The sequence below is a fragment of the Triturus cristatus genome, chromosome 5_1 (assembly GCF_964204655.1).
Source record: "Triturus cristatus chromosome 5_1, aTriCri1.1, whole genome shotgun sequence".
NCBI lineage: Eukaryota > Metazoa > Chordata > Amphibia > Caudata > Salamandridae > Triturus > Triturus cristatus.
Genome location: NC_140587.1, coordinates 174,283,101 through 174,306,124, shown reverse-complemented (window position 1 = coordinate 174,306,124; position 23,024 = coordinate 174,283,101). Strand labels below are relative to the sequence as shown.

General features: G+C 46.9%; 1 protein-coding gene across 3 annotated transcripts in view; it reads left to right on the top strand.

Moving 5' to 3' along the window:
- Positions 1-5,767: 5,767 nt before the first annotated feature.
- Positions 5,768-23,024, top strand: part of LOC146830580 (E3 ubiquitin-protein ligase TRIM39-like) — a 210,877-nt gene continuing 193,620 nt past the window's right edge. Inside the window, exons 1-2 of one of the 3 annotated variants that reach the window (XM_085604778.1) lie at positions 5,768-6,201; positions 12,873-12,968. In XM_085604778.1, the coding sequence (XP_085460904.1) occupies positions 5,788-6,201; positions 12,873-12,968 (510 nt within the window). In that variant the 5' untranslated portion in view covers positions 5,768-5,787. Of the gene's footprint in view, positions 6,279-12,872; positions 12,969-23,024 lie in introns of all 3 variants that reach the window. The other 2 variants (XM_085604779.1, XM_085604780.1) reach the window with 2 other exon arrangements.

The following is a 23,024-nucleotide window of genomic DNA, read 5'->3' as shown; positions in this document are numbered from 1 at the left end:
CAGGGTTTTGGGGTCGGCCACGCCACCCACAACACTTTCCCTCTATTTCCACTAGTCACAGATTTTGGAATTTCCTGTGGATTGGGGACATCTTGTAAATTTCCTGCAGATTTTTCGAAATGGTCTAATTTGTTTGTATTTGAAGAAGGCGACAGTCAGCGAAAGTATCATAACAAAGGAGTAATGAACAATGTTAAGGATCCAGGGCCATGGATACAGCTGACAACATCTGACAGTACTTCATATAAACAGAATTAGGTCTGGTTCTAGCCAAGACCTTTTGATCTTACAGAATCTTGAAATAATGTGTGTGATATGATTACTTATAGGCCCTTCAGCAGGCCGTCTTTATCCATTGGTCTGTTGTTGCAGTGGTCGAAGTGGGGGAAAAAAAGTAGGGGAACTGTGGGCGGAGAATCAGAGGGCGGGAATAACCCAAGGATTGGATCAGTGGGCAGAGCCAGAGGTGTGGCCAGAATGCGCAAACATCCCAATTTTAGTATTTGTTTGGCATTTCACTGCCCAGTTTAATCAACCAATGGATACACATGATTATTTAAGGTTATAATGAGTGATTGACACATTAAAACACATTCACAAACTGGGATATGCTTCTAATCACAGAATGTCCCAGATACGATAAAATGTGGAAGCACAACCAATTTGTTGCCGAGCCATGGAGTTTGTCATCAGCACTTCTCCCTTTTTCCACAACAGCAGTTCAAACATGAATGGCAAAATATCCTAGTTTGCAAATGTTTTCTATATATCAAATGTATCAAAAGTTAATAACAAATGTGACTTCTTTTGCTGCGGAGCGGATGGCTTATTGCAAAGGTTGACTGATCACCTTTCTCACTGTTGCATTGAAAATGCTTGTGTAGGATACTGTACCCCTCTAGGTCTCAACTGGGGTTACGGGTTTCTCCTGTGACTTTTAATACCATGGGGAATACATGACATGACATGAAAGATGTAATGCCGCGGAGTGTGTGCGCTATGAAAGCTTGCCCTGGTTGCATGTGTGCTTGAGTGAAGTACAATACGTGAAGTGATGTGCAGCGCGCAGATGGTGAGTGGGTGTGTGTTTGGGAGAGTGATCCCCCAGACAGATTGTGTATTGCTGCATTCCTGTGAGATGGGTGGGACACACACCGAAAGGAAAAGGAAGCGACTCCCTTTACACTTCAAAGGATGCTCTTTGATTCTGTGAAAGATCAGAAGGAAGGGGCCTGGACACATCTCAGGAAGAGAGTTAGGGCTGAAAAGGGAGTCATAAAGAGGAGGGCTGGGGTCTAGGATTAACCTTTAGATGCACATATCACTGTGGGTGACATCCAGGTGTGAAGTCTGGTCACTTCCATGAGTGGTTTTATGGGACAATCCGCTTCAAAGTCTTGCCTGCTGTGACAGACATGTGTCATGAGGAAAGAAAAAGAGAGGTGCCCACTTTAAAAGAAGCAGAGCCCCAACATAAACCTTCAAAGACTCTGACTCTAAATCACATTTGGTGTCTGGAAAAGGACTATAAGAAGGGGAGGTTTGAGTCCTCAAATACTGGTCTTCTGCCAAGCAGCCAGACAGGCTCTGTGAGGAGGGGAAGCTCTACAAGACTTCTGCCTCGGTGCAAAGGCCTGCTGGGTCCATGCTAGGTGAGTGGTCATCACCCAGGACACCGAGATTACCTCCCCTGGAGCACCATCATCTGACTGCTTGCCAAGACTAGTGTGCCGTGTGAGGGTGAGGAGAGCGTTGGAGGGAGCGAGGTCCAGTGGTGAGCCCTGCACGTGCATTCCCTGGGTGAGGTGTGAGGGTGTGCACCGATCAGGCAGTGGCCCGTGTGCAATATTGCCTGTGCAACGCCAGAATGCCAAGAAAGGGGTGCCTTGTTCGGAGCCGTATCGGAAGCACGGTGCACCAGGTCCCTCCGCTGCGGACACATCGTATTCCAGTAGTTGTCACAGGTGAACTGATTTTGGGCCAGGAGTGCCGGACTTGTGACTGCCGAAATCAGCGACTCCTTATGCCAGGAGGGGCCAACGTAGTGAGGGCGATTGCATAAGGAAAGTCTGCGCCTGGATCATGATCAACATGGGGCTGCCGGTATCACTTTGGCCAAGGGTTCAGGCCTAAGCAATACTGCTGTGATCAGTGGGTCTAGTCCACACGATTAGATCTAACCTGACGGATTCCTCGAGGATCATCAAGACACTGCCGAGGACATAATACCCTCATTGGAGCTATGGTTGGGAGCCAGAGGACCACACCAGCCCCCCTCCGCTAGGGAGAAGAGCAGCTTAGCTTTGTGTCTGCAGAGCCGGAGAAGCTCTGATCACTGGAAAGAAGTGGCAGTGCTGCTTGACAGGGAGAGACTGGGCCGCTGGGTGCTGCTGCGTACATCGGGAGCGGCACATTCTTACCCTACACCATCCGGACTCATGAGAGCCAGAGGAGAGGGCACTCGCCTCACCAATGAACATTGCCACACCGCCAGAGCGGGTAAGACTGGAACTGGGCCTTATTGGCCCCGGAGGACTTGCTGCTAATGGTGCTACGACACCATGGACGCTTTTGAATAATTCCTCAAGTGTCAAAGGGAAAACTGTTGAGTGCGGCCTAATAGTTTGCATTACCTGGATGCAGCCACCACTAAATGTGGAATAACGCCAAACACATTACAAGAAGGCGGGTGGGAACAGAGATCTGCCTGACAACTACTAGAGCCCAGGCTTGAAGGGAGATTGCGTTATTGCTTCCGAATGTCATTTACCTTTGTATTTGTAGTGTTAGAAATAAAATGCTTCTTTTTTCTATAAAAGCGAGTATTGGACTGGAGATTGATTTATTGCGCGTACTGTTTGCACTTTGAGTTACGAGTTGTGTTCATTGAACTGTATCTAAATGCCCCCAAGGGAGCCATGAGTGCTCAACCACAGCTACCCCTGGGAGTCAAGTGCAGAAAGGATACCTGTCCCAGTTGATCCGGACCCATAGTAGGTAGAGCCCTGGGACATCAGATGTAGAAGGCCTCAACCACCACGGTTGAGCCCAGTAGCCCCTACATGCCCCTTGGCCCTCTGAAAGGGTTCTGACAAAAGGCAAGAAAAAAAGGAAAGACAGAATGAGAGAAGAAAAGAAACAGAGAAGGAAAGAAAGAAAGGAAGAAAGAAAGAGAAGGAAAGAAAGAAAGAAGGACATAAAGATGGAAAGAAAGAGATTGAAAGAAAGGAAGATAGAGAGAATGAAAAAAGAGAAGGAAAGAAAGAAAGAAGGACATAAAGATGGAAAGAAAGAGATTGAAAGAAAGGAAGATAGAGAGAATGAAAAAGAGAAGGAAAGATAAAGAAAGACAGTAGGAAGCATTTAAAGAAGAGATGAAAGAAAGCAAGGGTTATAAGGCAAGAGAAAGAAAGAAACATGGAAAGTGAAAGAAAGAAGGAAAGAGAAAGAAAGCGAAAAATAAAGAAAGAACGAGAGAAAAATGAAGGAAGGACAGAAAAGGAAAAAAGGTGAAAGAAAGTAAAAAGTAATAGAAAGAGCAAAAGTAATAGAAAGAAAGAAACAGGGAGAAGGAAAGAAGATGAAAGAAAGGAGAAAGAAATGAAGAAAGAAAGAAAGAAAGAAAAAAGAGAAAAATAAATAAAGTAAAAATAAAACAAATTAATACAGAACAATTTCAAACTAACTCAATCATGTGAAATAGCAGCTGCCAGAAAAGCTAAACATTCCAAAAGGAATTTACAACAGCAATGGCAAGAGCTGGGATCTGCTAAAGATGTTATGTGCCCTGTGTTCACATCAGAACCCTCTAAACACAAAGGCAAGACTAAAGTAATTATAAAGTAAAAACAAAAAATACTGCCACTGAAGGGAACTGGCTTATGTGTGGATGTGCTCCTTGTGAGTGAGCGAAATGCAGTCACTCAAAGCGACGTTAACCAGTGGCTTTAGTAGGCTGACCCTCTGCCCCATGCTACATGGTGTAGTGGGTGGAGGCAAAATGTGAATGACACAACAACAGACCAATGGATGAAAAGGGGTGGCTGAAAGCCGCTATATGTTAGTATATTATATATATTTTAGTACAATCAAAAGGTCTTGGTTAACGCCAGACCTAAAAATAGAATACAATAGAAACCTCACATCAGGATATTTTTAATGAATGACTGAGATGTATGGATAAAAACCTGCATGCATATTTTTACATAATTAAATCATTCATATATGTGTCAGTAAATGTCCACACAGGGATTGGCCCATCTTGGTGCAGCCTGTTTGGACAAAGTTTAGACTGGCATAAGAACAGCGGAATATGTATGTGCTCTCTGGGGTATAACGTACACATCTGTGGTTAGCTGCATAGTATATTACATAATTACAGATTCTCAGGGGAGCCCTGGTACATGGTAGACAGTGAATTGTTCTGATGACACACAGGAGTATTGCAAGCTGCAGACATGTTGTGGAGATATTTCACTCTCATGTCTTACACTGACCCTGAAGGACTTTCCATCCTTACACTATTCAAAGAATCCAGGTGAAGGCCCTCTCTCTTCTTTCAGCATCAGCCTGAAACGTCTTAAACTGTAATAAACCACAAACAGAGGAGAGAGCACGAAGAAGGAAATTAGTAATCAATACACTTTACAGCACCAGGACGTCTGCTAAAGAAACACATACAAACAATTAAAGGTGCACACCTAGAATTCGCAGAAGTGTATATATCTCATATGCTTACATTGGATTTGGAAATAGTTAATAGTGACTACTAACTATGCAAGACGAGGAGAGTAAAAGGGTCTTTTATGTTTTATTCACTTTTTCAGTGTCTACCACGAGAAAGCAAACTCAGCTTTTTATTATTGTAATCACTGGTAGGTTCTGACCTCTGACCTTTAATGAACAGCTCCTGTTTGAGTATAGAAGTAACTGATATGAGCAGTGTAAATACTGAATACACGTGAAATTCCAAGGTGTTAAATTAAAATAATGTGTAGTTATAACCAGTAAAATATTTACAAATATTTTCCGAACAAAATAGAAAGCTTGTTTTTGCACAAATGTTTTGTGATCAGAGTCAATGGAAATAATGGATTTTGCACAAGTTGAATTGGGCATGTAATTACGGCTATGCCACATGTACCGCATAAAACGGTGTCTGCCTCAAACATATGACCAATGACTAAAAAGCGCCACATGTGGCAGCCCCTTTCCAAGGCTCCACTGGTCACCATTTATCTGATGAAAGTTGTAGTGAGGAGTTTAACTGCATTAATGAGGTGAAACCTCTGCTCAGACAATGATTGTGTTGGCTAAAATTGCAGGATATTGAAATCATGCGGTCAAAGGTTGCTATTAAGCCGCATATTTTGCCTCATCTCGCTGTATAATTTAGTCCACCCTGCGGTATAAATTGCTCCTCCAATTACGGGTAATGCCAGTGATCCCGATAATGAATTATTATTACATGTAAAGAAGTGAGAAAAGCAGTTATTTTTCAGCCTTTCAAACAGAAAATGCATGAAGAAATTGTTTCATAATTATTTTCCAGATGTCATTCCAGTTCTAAAACAAGTATTATAACAAGCAGACGCAGAATTGTCAGGTTAAAACTAACTCGGAGGATTTTTTCGAAATCCATCTTTAGGTGACCGCTCCTGGCACTTGCAGAATCGGAGAAGAAAACTAAAATCACTGGTATTTAGCTCTGCTCTGTGACTGTAACATGAACCCGGAAGTCCCAGCGCAGCCAGAGAGGGGCAGACGCACTTCCTGCGTTTCTGAATCATGGCGGCAGCAGCTCAGCTCGGGAACCTCAAGGAAGAGGCCACTTGTTCCATCTGTTTGGAATATTTTAATGATCCGGTGATGATCGATTGTGGACACAACTTCTGCCGCTCCTGCATCACTCAGAGCTGGGAGGGAAGAGATGGAAACTTCCCCTGTCCACAGTGCAGGGAAATATCTCGGAGGAAAAAACTCCGACCCAACAGGCAACTGGGGAACGTGGTGCAAATTGCAAAGCAGCTTCATCTGCCCCCCGTGAGGGCCCCGGAGGAGAATCTGTGTGAGAAACATGAAGAGAAACTGAGGCTTTTCTGTGCAGAGGATCAGAGGATGATATGTTTGGTGTGCCGGGAGTCCAAGGAACATAAAACTCACTCAGCAAGTCCTGTAGAAGAGGCTGCAGAAGAGTACAAGGCATGTCTGTGGGCGTTCAGGGATCACAAAATGACTTGGTGAGCCACACCAAGGGGCAGTCAAAGACCACAAGCGAAGTACGCGGTGTTAACAAATCACGAGTCACCATTTTTATAGGGTGGCCGGATTGCTCCATGTCACTGGGACACCACTTTTCCTTTCCTGGATTTAGCTTTTACATATCATTTTTATCTGGTGTGTTGAAGCAACAGGGTCAAGTAAAATGAACCAAGACTACAAGTCCCAGAATGACCTGATCTGTTAAATCAAAAGCCCAGAAATGGAAATGTGTCCCGGTGGCTTGGAGTCATCTGGTCACCCTACTTAAGGAAGCTGCATAAGAGAACAGGGTGTGTCTGGGGATGTTCAGGGAGTTAAAAGGCACCCGAGAGTCCATAGAGGAGGCTGCTAAAGAGCTCTAGACCTACGTGTGAATGTTTATGGATCATAGTGCACCCGTAGGCCCTTAAGGGAAGTCTGTGCAAGGAGTGTATCTGGGTGTTCAGGATTCATAAATGAAGACACTGTAAGTTCTACAGAGGAAAAAGCTGCAAGGTGCAGAGGAGCACAAGGTATGTGTGTTGATGTTCAGGATTCACAAGTGAAGACATTCTGTAGGATCATCATAAGGTGTGTGTAGGTGTTCAAGATTCACAAGTGAAGACACTGTACGTTCTGCAGAGGAAGAAGCTGCAGAGGAGCACAACGCATGTCTGTGGATGTTCACGATTCACAAGTGAATGCACATATTACGTCTTTAAGAGGATTCGATGTATATTTTGGGGGTGTTATGTGTCCCTAGAGAAGGCTGATGAAAATTACAAGGTATGTTCGTTGGTCTTTAGGGATCGCAAGTGAATACACTCTGTGAGGCTTTATAAGGACCTGCAAAAGAGCACAAAGTGTGTCTGTCAGAGCGCCGAGATCATAGGCCGCATACTGTGACGCACAGAGGCGGCTGCAGAAGAGCAGAAGGGATGTGTGTGGGTGTTCTGGGACCTTGCACTATACTCAACGGATTCAGTGTGGCAGTGCAGTGTAAGTTCTCAGTGTCTGAAGACTTGATGCGACAATGCAGGGTGTAGCATACAGGCTCACAGGGTCATCGGACATACCACAAGAGGTGCACAAATGCATGGTGTGGTATATGCGGTTACATGGTCATTGTACACAACAGAAGAAGTGCAGCAATGCAGGGTGTAGCACACATACTCACATGCTGCTTGGCACAGCAGAAGAGGTGCAGCAATGCAGGGTGTGGCACACAGGCTCACATGGGCTCAGACACAGCAGAAGAGGTGCAGTAATGCAGGGTGTCACACATGGGCTCACATGGGCACAGACACAGCACAAGAGGTGCAGTAATGCAGGGTGTCACACATGGGCTCACATGGGCACAGACACAGCAGAAGAGGTGCAGTAATGCAGGATGTGGCACACGGGCTCACATGGGCACAGACACAGCAGAAGAGGTGCAGCAATGCAGGATGTGGCACATGGGCTCACATGGGCTCAGACACAGCAGAAGAGGTGCAGTAATGCAGGGTGTAGCACACATACTCACATGCTGCTTGGCACAGCAAAAGTGGTGCACCAATGCAGGGTTTGGCACACAGGCTCACATGGGCTCAGACACAGCAGAAGAGGTGCAGCAATGCGGGATGTGGCACACAGGCTCACATGGGCACAGACACAGCAGAAGAGGTGCAGTAATGCAGGGTGTCACACATGGGCTCACATGGTCATCACACACAGCAGAAGAGGTGCAGCAATGCAGGGTGTGGCACACGGGCTCACATGGGCACAGACCCAGCAGAAGAGGTGCAGCAATGCAGGGTCTGGCACACAGGCTCACATGGTAATCAAACACAGCAGAAGAGGTGCAGTAATGCAGGGTGTGGCACACAGGCTCACATGGGCACAGACACAGCAGAAGAGGTGCAGCAATGCAGGGTGTGGCACATGGGCTCACATGGACACAGCAGAAGAGGTGCAGCAATGCAGAGTGTGGCACACGGGCTCACAGGGGCACAAACACAGCAGAAGAGGTGCAGTAATGCAGGCTGTCATACATGGGCTCACATGGGCACAGACACAGCAGAAGAGGTGCAGTAATGCAGGGTGTCACACATGGGCTCACATGGGCACAGACACAGCACAAGAGGTGCAGTAATGCAGGGTGTCACACATGGGCACACATGGGCACAGACACAGCAGAAGAGGTGCAGCAATGCAGGGTGTGGCACACAGGCTCACATGGTTACAGACCCAGCAGAAGAGGTGCACCAATGCACGGTGTAGCACACATACTCACATGCTGCTTGGCACAGCAGAAGTGGTGCACCAATGCAGTGTGTGGCACACGGGCTCACATGGGCACAGACACAGCAGAAGAGGTGCAGCAATGCAGGGTGTGGCACATGGGCTCACATGGACACAGCAGAAGAGGTGCAGCAATGCAGAGTGTGGCACATGGGCTCACATGGACACAGCAGAAGAGGTGCAGCAATGCAGAGTGTGGCACACGGGCTCACAGGGGCACAAACACAGCAGAAGAGGTGCAGTAATGCAGGGTGTGGCACACAGGCTAACAGGGGCATCAAACACAGCACAAGAGGTGCAGTAATGCAGGGTGTCACATATGGGCTCACATGGGCACAGACACAGTAGAAGAGGTGCAGTAATGCAGGGTGTGGCACACGGGCACAGACACAGTAGAAGAGGTGCAGCAAAGCAGGGTTTGACACACAGGCTCACATGGGCTCAGACACAGCAGAAGAGGTGCAGTAATGCAGGGTGTGACACATGGGCTCACATGGGCACAGACACAGCAGAAGAGGTGCAGTAATGCGGGATGTGGCACACAGGCTCACATGGGCACAGACCCAGCAGAAGAGGTGCAGCAAAGCAGGGTCTGGCACACAGGCTCACATGGTAATCAAACACAGCAGAAGAGGTGCAGTAATGCAGGGTGTGGCACACAGGCTCACATGGGCACAGACACAGCAGAAGAGGTGCAGCAATGCAGGGTGTGGCACATGGGCTCACATGGACACAGCAGAAGAGGTGCAGCAATGCAGAGTGTGGCACATGGGCTCACATGGACACAGCAGAAGAGGTGCAGCAATGCAGAGTGTGGCACACAGGCTCACAGGGGCACAAACACAGCAGAAGAGGTGCAGTAATGCAGGGTGTGGCACACAGGCTCACAGGGGCATCAAACACAGCCGAAGAGGTGCAGTAATTCAGGGTGTCACATATGGGCTCACATGGGCACAGACACAGTAGAAGAGGTGCAGTAATGCAGCGTGTGGCACACAGGCTCACAGGGGCATCAAACACAGCAAAAGAGGTGCAGTAATGCAGGGTGTCATATATGGGCTCACATGGGCACAGACACAGTACAAGAAGTGCAGTAATGCAGGGTGGGGCACACGGGCACAGGCACAGCAGAAGAGGTGCAGCAATGCAGGGTGTGGCACACAGGCTCACATGGGCACAGACACAGCAGAAGAGGTGCAGTAATGCAGGGTGTGACACATGGGCTCACATGGGCTCAGACACAGCAGAAGAGGTGCAGTAATGCAGGGTGTGGCATGTGAGAAGTTGGCCTGGTATATGCTGTTCACTAGTTATACTGGACACCTTGCACCAGTCCAAACAACCCTTATTGATGATTAGCTTAAAGACAACCTTTATTGAAAGCTATCCTAGTGTTAGCTGTGGAGAGCAGCCTTCAGGCTAAGTCTCGAAGGAATGTAAAGCAGCTTGTTTTTCCAGATTATATCCTCTTGAATATCCACGCTCCTGGTCTGATGTTGTTCCTTGAACGTGTATAGTTGGTTTGCCAGATGAGCATAGTCTTGTTGTTGAGCGCTTTATAAGTGATGGAAATGATCTTGGCCTGGAAGGGGGAGTCAGTGTAGGTCTTTTAATGTCGAGGTGATTTCTTCAAGCCCTTGATGAGCTGCGCTGCTTTATGTGTGCTGCCTTTCAGGGGTGCTAGGGTGGTGTTGGAGAGACTGTTGACCAGGGCCTTGTCTCTAGCCCCATGGGCAAGGCCTTGTACGTTTGTTCTGAAGTCATCTTCCAGGATAAACAACCTCCTAAAGAGAGGACATTGGAATCGAGCTTTCTTGGCATTCATTGTCATTCATTCAGTGTGTTGCTTGAATGAGAGGTCTGTGTCGAGGGTGGGAGTAAAGACTGATACGTGTTCGTTGGAGAGCCAGGCTAAAATCTGGGTCTGTTCTGAGCTAGCGGCTTACAGGAAGAGTTTAGTCTTTGTGTCGTTTAAGTTTAATACATTAGGGGACATCCAAGACTGGATGAGATCAGGGCAGAATTTAAGGATATGGTTGGGTGAGGATATTTAAGGTAGAGATGCCGCATCATCTGCATTCTGATGGACCTTGATGCTACTGTCTGTTAGAATGGATCCGATAAATTCTGTGTAGAGGTTAAAGATGATGGGAGAAAGAATAGAACCCTGAGGTACTCCGCTGGAGACAGGGAATTTCTGTGATCTTGTGGAACCTATTTGCATGAACGGATTCCAGTTGGTGATGTAGGATGTGAACTATTTAAAGACAGTGCCTGAAAATCTCACTCATTTTTTCAAGGTGTTGATCAGAGGTGGATGATCGTCTGTGTCGAAGGCTACAGAGAGGTCCAGGAACAGGACCATAAGGTTGAGAGTTTTTCTTGTTGTTGACGAGGAGGGTGTTGTCGACTACTTGGAGTGTGGCTGTGTCAGGGCTGCAGCGTGGCATGAAGACAGATTGGTCCTCCTGTAGAAGATCACTCTTGCTGATGTGCTCCTGTAGAGTGTGGCAGCTGCTTTCTTGTTGATCTTCCCTACAAATGAAAGGTAGGTAATAGGTTAGACTTCTGTGAGGTCGGCCAGGCCCAGGGATGGCATTTTTAGCAGTGGAAAGATCTTAAGAGTGTCTGAGAGTGTTCCTTGGCTGAAGGAGATGCTGACAATGTGGTACATTTTGATGACAGATGAAGGAAGGGTCTTCTTATGATCAGAGGTTCTCTAGACTAAAGTTTAGGATATTGGGGAGACCCATGTACGAGACTGGATTGAAGAAGATCCATTGACGGGTGTGGCAATGGGGGATGGTTTAAAGTGGAGGGATTGTGGAAGTGGCAACAATGTTAGATATGATATGTTGATCTTGGTGAAGAAGAGTTTGATGGCATTGTATTTCTCGACTGATGCAGAGACTGTGGGTTCTGAGAGAGGTTTGGTTCAATGTTTGACAGCTTGAAGAGAGTTCTTCTTATGTTGATTGCCTCACTGATGGTGGTTTTGTAGAAAAAGGATTTAGCTGCTATGGTGAAGGATCTGCAGTTTGTGTTTTTAGTAGGGTGTTTGACTTCTCCTGTTTTCACACTCCGCCATCTCTGTTTCAGAAGACTGTTGGATGGAGTGGAGGGATATTTTTCTTCTAATTGGGTGCAGCTATTAGGAGACGCTGATAGAAAGTGATCTGACGTGTTGCCTTTGTGTTGGGTTGTTGATGAGTTCTGTTATGTCCAGTGTGTTGAGTAGTGTGTAGAAGGATTCCTTCATGCATTTTGTATTGGAGTTGCAAGGGAGGTGGAAGTCTCTGAGGAATGTGGGTGACTGCATTGGATGGAGGCAGAGGTGATGTCTGAAGTTTCTTCTATTAAGTGCTTGCTTGGTCCGGGTCATCTGTAGATCAGTTAAAAGGATGCTATTTTGGAGATTGATAGAGGGAAGTGGCAGGAGTGGAGCTTGAAAGAGTTTGGTATGGCAGAGTTACTAAGAGTGAGGGTCAGAATGTCCTGTATGTAGCATTCTCCCCAGGCTGGGCACTCGCAAATGCCTACGCCACACACGGAGGGTAGATTTACACGCCTTTATTCATCAATGTGTAAACGCGAACTCAACGTTCCAAACCTGTCTCCCTTTCCCTGCATTTGAACATTCATGTCTAAGTGTAGAGTCCAACTGAAGCCAAAAGGGTCCCACCATTTCTAACTCACAAGATACCTCCCCCTTTGTTAAAAAACAATCTCTCTGCTCCCCATCTCCCACTTTGTTAAAAAACAAATTGCCAAGTCTAAATGTTTCCATGCAGTTAGGCTTAAAGTATGCACAGTGGGCCCCGATACACGAAGGTAAACTTAGATGTTTGGTCTAAACTTAGGCCAAACGTCTGCGTTTACAACTCTGGGAATTCACAAACAATCCAAGTGCGAACTAAAAGATGGTACCTGTAAATGCCCTTTGTGAATTCCTAAAGTCATAAACTTAGACGTTTGGTCTAAGTTTAGACCATAAGTCTAAGTTTACCTTTGTGACTCGAGCCCAGTGTCTTTATCAAGTACAAGTAAGTGCCAGTGATGACGCTAGTTTGCATGGAACAGGATTTCAGGTCCTTTTAGGCAAGAACAGGTCCAAAGAAGTGACACCGTGGTCTGTGTCCTTGGCTGTGATACTTGGGGCTGGTGCTTACAATCCTGATATGTGCGACTGGTACTTACAATCTGGATATGTTTGGGTGGTACTCACAATATTAATGTATGACTGGCACGTACAGTCTGCGCACATGGGGCAGAAACTCTAGTGACTCTTTTCTGTAAGTAAGACCGTACTCTACAGATCTACACTTATTTTTGCGCTCTCATCCCTGCAGGTAAAACTTCAAGAGTGGCGGCGTCTTCTGAAGAAAGAGGAGGAATATATTCTGGAGTCTAAAATCAAGGAAGAGGAACAATATAAAACCATGAGGGTGAGAAGCTGCAGTGAGTGTTGTGTCTCTGTGTGTCTGTATATGTCTATGCCCATGTCTTTGTAAGGACACACAGAGGCTGATGAGTGACCCTACAGACTGCGACAAGGTTTCCACCTGATAAATCTGACCAGAGTCACTGTGCTTGGATATTGGGGCTGAAATCGGCAAGGGTCCATCCTAAAATAAATAAAACCAAGAATTACTTTCTGACCTTAAGATAGCACCTACATACTTACATGGTGCGTGTTAGTGTATATGTGCACAGGTGTGGCGTTATTTGGCAGTAAATATGTACCAGTGTGTGTGTGCATGTGTGCGTGTGCATGCATGCATGTTTATGCTTAGGTGTTCATGTATGAATGGTCCTGGAGTTATTCATGGGAGTACATGCATGTCTGCACATCTCTATATTTGTGTGTTTTTGTGGGCATGGATGAGTTTTCTGTGTATGCATGTATATATTGCGATTCATAGATGCATGTGCTCATATGGGTACATGTGTGTTTGAAGGTTGGGTACACTTCAGTTGGGATTTATTGGTTCTGGGTTTGTACTTGCATATTTGAATGCCTGTCTAGGGGTTTTCATATCGCAAAGTCTGCTGGTATTTGTGAGTTTGCAAATGCATGTGCATCTGTATGTGTGTGTGCGTCTGTGAGCTTGTGTATTCATAGGTGTGGAGTTATACATCATTGAGATTATGTAAGCATCTCTGTGTCAGTATGTATATGTATGGGTGTGCCAATGTGAGAGTGTGATTTCCAGGGTTTGTGTATGCACGGTCTGGAGATGTTCATCTGTGTTGTACAACTGTCTATGGATATTTGTATGTGTGCACACATTTATGTGTGCATCTGTATGAGTTTGTGTCTCTGTGAGTTTGTGTATGTGTGGGTCTGGAGTTATACATCTGTGAGATTTTAAATGCATCTGCGTGTAAGTATGTGCACGCATGGGTATATCTGTGAGCCTGTGTATGAATGGAGTGAAGATTTCCCTCTGTGAGTTTGTACAAGCATTTGTATGTGAGTGTGCACCTTAATGTGTGCATCTCTATGAATGTGTACCTCTGATCATATGTGTATGCATGGATCTGGAGTTATCTATCCACCCATCGAGCAAGCACGGTGTAAGACTCTTCCTAAACCAAGGATTTAGTAATGTAATCGTGCTCCGGTGTTGTTTATACATCATCAGCCACTGACCTTGGACATTCCCTGTTCTGCTCAATCCTCATTGCAAGGTTTTCCTGCAACAGTCTATTTAATCGGTCATATTTTATGCCTTTATTAGAACTCTCTTACAGGGATAGGACATAGCTGATTGGAATGTCCCAGGATAACTAGTGCACTTAACCCTGTCTCAGGCTGGAAGAAAGGGCAGGCCTGTAACGTGGACGCACAACTAGCATAGACGCACATTTATCACCGCTCTGACACGGCCACTGGTCGCGATATTTAAGTGTTGCATAGGGGTGTCTGTAGCTATAGAGTTAACAAGGGTGTCATTGCCATAAACATTTCATGATAAGTGTTTAACTCACAGTTTTTGTAAAGAGATTTTCCTAAAATACACTCTTTATTCTGCAATGATTGTTACCTCACATGTCACTATGCCACCTGATAGTACTGACAACTGAGTGATGCGTTCATTGCTGCAAAGTGCTTGTCACCAGATCATAGCCCTGCACAGGCACTGCCAGACCACGATCAAGGGTAATGATCATGTTGGTTGAGGTCGTTTGCCTCTAGTGTCCTGGGGTTTGTCCTACTATAGCTCAAAATGGAGCCAAGGACATCCCTTTCTGCACTTGATTCTCACGATAGTGAGATCGAGCAGTCAAAGTCTTTTCACTGAAGTAGAGGGTGAGGCAAGCATTCAGAACTAAACAGTCAACCAACAGACACAATAATGTAATGTCCAGCCCTGCTCTTATTTTTAGTAAGAAATAAAGTCCTTTCAGCTCCCCACAAAAAAATACTAAACAGTTCAATAAAGGTACAATTGCAGGATTGCAATGTACAATCCCAAACAAAGTTTAGCACCATCTCTGGTGCCCTTTACCCTCTATAGGAGTTCTAATGTCTATACTATGTCAAGAAGTCAAGCCCCTTTTCAAGAAATCTTACAATGACACCAGCAAACTCAAGAACTACCATCCCATCTCTCTGTTCCCCATTTCCGCAAAAGTCCTCAAAAAGGCCATCAACCATCAACTCGTAGAACACCTGGAGATCAACAATCTTCTGGACCTTTCCCAATCTGGATTCCACACGACCACAGCACTGAAACCTCCCAGATCGATGCCACTAACGACATTAGATCTAGATCCCTCCTCGAATGGGGAGAAACAACAGCCCTGATCTTTCTCAACCTCTCAGCAGCATTCAACACCGTATGCTACCACAACCTTATCAACAGGCTTCATCACATCGAAACCGAAAAGGAGATTATCGAGCCTGCTGCGATCCGTATATCGGATGTGGCAGGAGCGGAGTTGCCTCACCCGGCAGGAAGCTGCTTGGCATCCTAGTGTTTGTGCCTACAGCCTTCCTGCCGTCGGTTCACTTACCTTCTACTTCCAGGTCACTACACGCCATGTTCAGCCTCCTCAGCTGTGTTTTCATCGGCTTTCTCTCTTGCTTTACGGTATCGTGCATGGCCGCTCCCGATCAGCTCCTGAACGTCCCTGCAGAGACAAGAAAGGAAAACCAGGACATTCAAAGGATCACATTTTCCAGTCTCCTTGGTGGTAACACACTCTGAGTTTAATTGATGATAATTTCTGCATGAAACTACACTTATCAGATCACAGTACTCAGCCTCAGGAGTCCGCCATTCTGGCACATGGTGGTGATAATCCTAAGGACAAAATGTAAGAGCCATAATAATTCTTGTCTCTAAAACACTAAAGAATTAAGTACACGGAAACTTACTAAGGCTCTAATATTTTTAGGTCTCGCTGAGCCAGCACATGCGCTGCAAGAAATTTAGTGAGTGGCTTTTGAAAGTGCTACCACAGGCTTTTCCTGGCCTCAAGCTTGCGTGCGCGTGCACGCGCGCAGCCGCCATGTGGGTTTCTGTCAAGGCACATTAAACCTTGCGTGCCTCTCGTGGGGGGTGGAGGGGGTGGGTGTGTGTGTGTGTGTGTGTGTGTCTGTCTGTCTGTCTGTCTGTCTGTCTTTGTGTCTTTGTTTTCCCCCTGACTAGAAATGCCAATGGTGAGGTTTGCTTGGCTCGTACATTTTTACACAAAGATCTGCCGCGACCCTACACTTTAATGAATTTGCATAGGCAGCAGAGAACACTAGACATTAACACTAATAGGGTGTTTTTTACTTTAAATTCCTACCCATCCGGAATCCACTCGGCGCCCGTGTCCGGAGTTCAATGGTGAAGATGCGCATTCACTTATAGTGTGTTGCATGGCACGTGAGTTTTCTGAACACTAGCATAACTTTGTAGGCTACGCTTTGGTTGTTGAGTTTGGACGCTATTCATACTATAGATGCCTCTGGATTTTTCCTTGCCTGTTCAACATTTTGCATGTGATTACAATGAGGCATTATGGGACTTGCAGTCCCGCTTGTTTCAACATGCTATTCATGGATTGGCACTTGAGATCATAAACACACATTATGTGTCACATTTCGAAAGTCTGGCATATGTTCTATTGACCTTAAGCTTCAATCGCGCCTACTTGTTTATATTTAACTCAGCACTGAGCAGCCATGCATTTTATTTCAATTACAAGTGTCTTTTACGGGTTTTGCCTTGAGCGGTTTCTATGCTAATTAAGGGATCATCTGTACTTAATCCTATCTTCCTGACGCCTCATGTTTACGCAGCATGCTTCATTTTTAAATGTTATACGAAAGGGGTTTGCACAATTTTTTAAGGTATATGACAACGACAGCAGATGTTCTTATATAATGAAATCAATACATTTCCACTACAATTGTCAATTCTATACATTGCATGTATATGTCAGTGGTCCGATGATGCACTTTGCAGTTAATGGATTTATGTTAAATGCACTATGCGTTTTTATAATTGTTTAGTTCTTATTATGACCACTTATTTTACCGAATGTATTTCAGATGTATGTATTTTGCGTGCTCTTTCTCTCAGTTTTAATCCGTGTGTATCTGTTTTCAAAAAGTTGGAACCAAGATCTGTTTTCTATTTCTATCATAGTGACCTAGTATAAATGTTCAAAGTAAATGGCGCTCACCAGATTGAACAAGCATTGGCATAGCCAATAGGTCTCGCTTTTGGGACCTTATAAGTGTTTAACCATGCAACAGTTAATGTTGTTGCACCAAGGATATTGTGCCGCATAACTAAATACTTATAAGGTCCCAAAGGCGAGACCTATTGGCTATGCTAATGCTTGTTGTATTATGTTTTGACCTTTTTTTGACTAGAAGAGATACACAGTTGGAAATTGTATATGGAAGTTCGTTTTACCTTTTGATTCCATTTTTTCTACTTTTCTGGTCTGTAGTTTGAGCCTTCTATTGTCCCACAGACAGAAAGCTACAAGGTAAACTTAACTCTCACACATGTATATAGAATATATGGTGTTCTTGATTCCTGTTGCCACATAAACCTTTACTCTCTATTCTTTTTTCCTTAGATTGTATGATACTTCATTATATGCAGTCATTTGCCTACTTAACGGAAGAGGGGATTTACTCAGGTTGTCTTACACTAGTAATAAGCAATATAGACACGTGCTGTCTAGAACCTATCGTATTAGCAGATTCACTGATTCCAACTTTTCCTTTCCTTTTTACTCAGAAGGCATATAGAATATATCTGGATAACATAAACATCTCTGCACTGACTCCATAGGACCAGTGACCTTTCTCTTCCCATCCCCTCTTCCCCCATTTAACCTAGATTGCCTTTTACTAGTGTTGGGCTGTCTCGGTGGTGGATGAAGTTGGAAACTTACCTCGGGAAATCCCTATAGCTCATGCAAAAAGTAAGGTGAGATCTGACAGAGATGCTGTCAAATGGATCTCATCCTCCCTCACCGGAAGACCTCAGAGAATCCACCTACCACCTTTCACCTCAGAACCAAGAACATCATCTGCGGCGTCCCTCTGCCCTTCTCTGTTCAACATCTACATGACTCCCTAGGCCAACATCAGCATAACTCACCGAATAAACATAATTTTATACGCTGACAACACCTAGCTCATCCTCTGACTATAAGAAGACCTCTCCACCATGAAGGCCAACTTCAAAAGATGCAGGATTGGCATCGCCTACTGGATTAAAAAAAATTACCTAAACCAACACAGACAAGACTGAAGTTATGATCTTTGGGAACAGCACCTCTCCGTGGAACGGCTCCTAGTGGCTTAACAAACTAAGACCAGCACCCACTCCAACAGTTCAGGCTTGCAACCTTGGCATCTTCCTGGATGGCAAGCTCACCATGAAAAACCAGATCAATGCAGTCTCTTCTGCCTGCTTCCTCGTCCTTCGCATGCTCTGTAAAATCTTCAAATAGTTCCCCGTTGTTGGAATTGGGGACCTCTGGTTGACACAGGTAGGTACTTGTGTCAAGCAGGGATCCTCTCTTCCAGTCAGGGTAAGGGGTTACGCTCCCAACACAACCCCTGCTCACCCTCTAGGTAGCTTGGCGCGAGCAGAGAAGGCTTATCTCAGGGCGCAATGGTTAAGCATTTGTGGCCACATACAGTAATTCAATGATACCCCCACAAATGGACTCCACACTGGGTTTATCAAAAAATAGTTGTTTTATATATAAGACTTAGCACAAGACCCAATAACGATAACAGGGCCCACAATACTTGTTGGCATTAAGCAGTTCTTGTTTCAAGCGTATTTAACAGTTCTGTGCGGTTCGTGTTACTTCGTACGGTTCGTAAAGGGAGGAAAGACGCTTACGAGCGGGTCTCCCAAGCGCTGCAGACGCTCCGGTGTGAAGCGTACCCCTGCGGTGCTTACGAGCGGGGCTCACAGACGCTGCAGACGCTCTGGTGCGGAGCGTACCCCTGCGGTGCTTACGAACGGGGCTCACAGACGCTGCAGACGCTCCGGGGTGAAGCGTACACCTTACAGTGCGAAGCGGACACAGTACCTTATCTTTGAAAGTTCGTCACGGACGATGCGATGATACCAAGCGCGTTGTACGTTGCGATGTCCTCCTGTCACGGTGCGAGCTACGGCTCGTAGGGGGCCTTAGTCACGATGTTCGAGGGGACAGTGCATAGATACGGTGCTCTTGATGTTCGTTGCGGCGTACGAGCCGTACCTTGAGAGCGGCGCCTTTTCTTGAAATGCGGTGCCAAGCAGATAGTACGCTCCGATTGTGAGCGACATACCAACCACTCTACGCGCCACAGCCTGCCTCAGAGGGATGGCTTCCGGGTACCGGGTGGCATGGTCCACCAGGACCAGGATATACCTGTTGCCCATGGCTGTCCTGGGGTCCAGTGGCCCCACAATGTCAATCCCCACTCGCTGGAATGGGGTACTGACCACAGGGAATGGCTGGTGAGGAGCCTTCTGCTTCCTCCCACTCTTTCTACTTGCCTGGCAAGTCTGACAGGTCCTGCAGTGAGTGTCTGAACTCCTGCGCATTTGAGGCCAATAAAAGTGGGTGACAAGCTTTTCAAAGGTCTTGTCCTGCCCCAAATGTCCTGGCAATGGCACATCGAGAGCCAGCCCCAGTAGGAAGGCTCTGAAGTCCTGGGGTACCACCAGCACACGGGCTGACCCAGGCTCAGCAACCTTAGGCTCTGTGTACAGGAGGTCGTTCTCCCAGTAAATGAAATGTGACCCAGACTGATCACCTGCGGCCTGGTCTGCAGCCTGCTGCCGCATACCCACGAGAGAAGGGCATTCTTTCTGCGCCTTACAAAAGTCCTCCCTGGAGGGGCCTCCTTCCTACGGCCAATGGGTCAGCTCAGGCAGGTCCCCCAGTTCAGCTATCTGCTCCTCCGTAGGCTCCAGGGCATCTCCCTCAAGGTCTGCTTCCTCCTGGGCCATGGGAACTTCAGGGGCCGGTTTCCCGCGCCCCCTTCCTCTTCTCTCTAAGGCCGGTCCCTGGGCCTCCCTCTTAGGCTCCAGGACCTCTTGAGCACCTCTACTTGCTGCCATGGACCGCGTGGTGACACACGCTCAATCCGGCATACCCAACATCTCCAGATGAGCACTCCGCTCCACCTTAGCCCAAGGTGAGCTCTCCAAATCGTTCCCTAACAGACAGTCTACAGGCATGGCGGGCCTCACAGCTACCTGAAGAGTACCAGAGACCCCCCCCCCACTCAAAGGGAACCTGAGCCACCTTGCAGTGACTCTGTGTTGTCAGCGGCAACAACCGGATAGAATGCTCCTGGGACCACCTGCTCTTGAGACACCAGGTGACACTTGACAGCTGTCACACTGGCTCCTGTATCTCTCAGAGCCTCCACTCTACGGCCATTGATGGTCATCCACTGCCTGTATTTCTTAGTGTTATCAGGCAGCTGGATTTGGGGGACCATCTCACAGTCTCCTAATGAGACAAGGGACATCTCTGCGGGACCCCATCCACCTTGGACTGCCCTCTCCTCCCCCAAGGCTACACTAGCCATCTGCCGGGGTGGAGCACCAGTGGGTGCTGGTTTACCAAACAAGGGACACTTTAGATCAGAGGCAAAATGACCCAGGCTACTACACTTGTAACACCTGGGGGCCCCTTCTGAACAGGAGGACCTGTCGGGGCCCCGGTCGGCTTCTGGGGTGGGGGAGGCTGAGAACCTTTCCCTTGGTTCCCTTGGGGATTACTTTGGGGCCTTCTTGGGAACTCCCTCTGGTTACCCCTGTCCCCCCCCACTCTTCTGCTGGGGACCCTGCCCACCTCTGGCAGAGTCTCCCACTGGACCTTTGTGGACCCTGGTACTGACCCAGCGGTCCGCCTCCTCAGCAAGCTTTCTAGGGTTAGTCAGCCTACTATCAATCAGGTGCTGGCGTAGCTCAGGAAAACAATTACTAGACAAGTGCTCCCATGCCATTAAATCAAGAAGCCCTTGAAAATCATCAACTTTGCTACCCTTCACCCAACCATCCAGTGCTCTGCAAAAAAAGTTACATACTCCACATAGGTACTGTTGGGAATCTTTGTGCAACCCCTGAACCTTTGCCTGTACAACTCAGGGGTCAACCCATACCTAGTCATCAACGCTGCCTTCATATGGGGATAAGAATTATAAACATCTGAAGACAAGTCTAGCAGTGTGTCCCGCCCCTCACTAAGGAACCGTCCCCACAACCCCGCTCCCCAATCCCTCTCAGGGACCCGGTGGGAAGACATGGCTACCTCATAGGCCTTGAACCACTGCCCTATGTCATCATTTAAAAAAAAATATTTTACCACATTCTTGGGTATGTACACCCTTGATTCTGCCTGCACTGGCGGTGTGCTGCCACTAGAGGGATAGACTCTAAACTTTTAGCCTTTAGATCTAATTCCCTCAACTCCATGTCATGCTCCATTTGTATTCTTCTTTCTTCCAGAGCCAGCTTTTTGCTTTCTAGCTCCAGTTGCCCATTCAATTTAAGTTTTGCCATCTCTATTTCGTGCATCCTGGTTTCTTTCCTGTCTGCCAACTCTTCTGGCGACAGGCCTCTGCCAAAGCTATGGACGCTTTCTGCTGGTTCAATTATCACTGCATCCTCAGGCGCCCTTAACTCAATCCAGGCCCTCAGCACCTTGAGTCGATCTGCCTTGACCTTGCATCCAGAATGGGGAACTTTGAACTTTTTGCAGAACCCCTTTAGCTGGGCCTTGGTGTAGCTCTCCAGTCTCTCTTCTTCCCATTCTACTTCTTCCCTTTCAAAGACTAGAGATGCCGCTTTCTCAATAATGACTGAACCAGGCATGATTCTTCAAAAATGGATCTTTCTTGGCAACCAAAAATCAAAAAGTATGTGGCTACGTTATGGGTCTGAACTCACTAAGTGGCGTTCACAAAATCACTGTACATGAATCAAAAATGCAAATTCAGAATCCTCTCCGCTGACCACCAATGTTGGAATTGGGGACCTCTGGTTGGCACAGGTAGGTACTTGTGTCAAGCAGGGATCCTCTCTTCCAGTCAGGGTAAGGGGTTACGCTCCCAACACAACCCCTTCTCACCCTCTAGGTAGCTTGGCGCGAGCAGACAAGGCTTATCTCAGGGCACAATGGTTAAGCATTTGTGGCCACATACTGTAATTCAATGATACCCCCACAAATGGACTCCACACTGGGTTTATCAAAAAATAGTTGTTTTATATATAAGACTTAGCACAAGACCCAATAACGATAACGGGGCCCACAATACTTGTTGGCATTAAGCAGTTCTTGTTTCAAGCGTATTCAACAGTTCTGTGCAGTTTGTGTTACTTCGTACGGTTCGTAAGGGAAGGGAAGACGCTTACGAGCGGGTCTCCCAAGCGCTGCAGACGCTCCGGTGCGAAGCGTACCTCTGCGGTGCTTACGAGCGGGGCTCACAGACGCTGCAGACGCTCCGGGGCGAAGCGTACACCTTACGGTGCGAAGCGGACTCAGTCCCTTATCTTTGAAAGTTCGTCACGGACGATGCGATGATACCAAGCGCGTTGTACATTGCGATGTCCTCCTGTCACGGTGCGAGCTACGGCTCGTAGGGGGCCTCAGTCATGATGTTCGAGGGGACGGTGCGTAGATACGGTGCTCATGATGTTCGTTGCGGCGTACGAGCCATACCTTGAGAGCGGCGCCTTTTCTTGAAGCGCGGTGCGAAGCAGGTAGTACGCTCCGATTGTGAGCGACGTACCAACCACTCGCCACAGCCTGCCCACAACAGGGGTAGGGGGGCACGCTTGAGTAGTACGATGCGAAGAGGGGGGGCAATAAAAAGTGCGGCACGAAGTCCTTCCTTCACGTTGCGAGCTACGGCTCGTAGGGGGGCCTTAGTCGCGTTGTTTGGGCCGGACAGCTGGGCACAGGTTCTCCAGTGTATGCGCCGATCTAGGAGGCGCACACTTCTCTCGGCTTCGGTTTTGCGG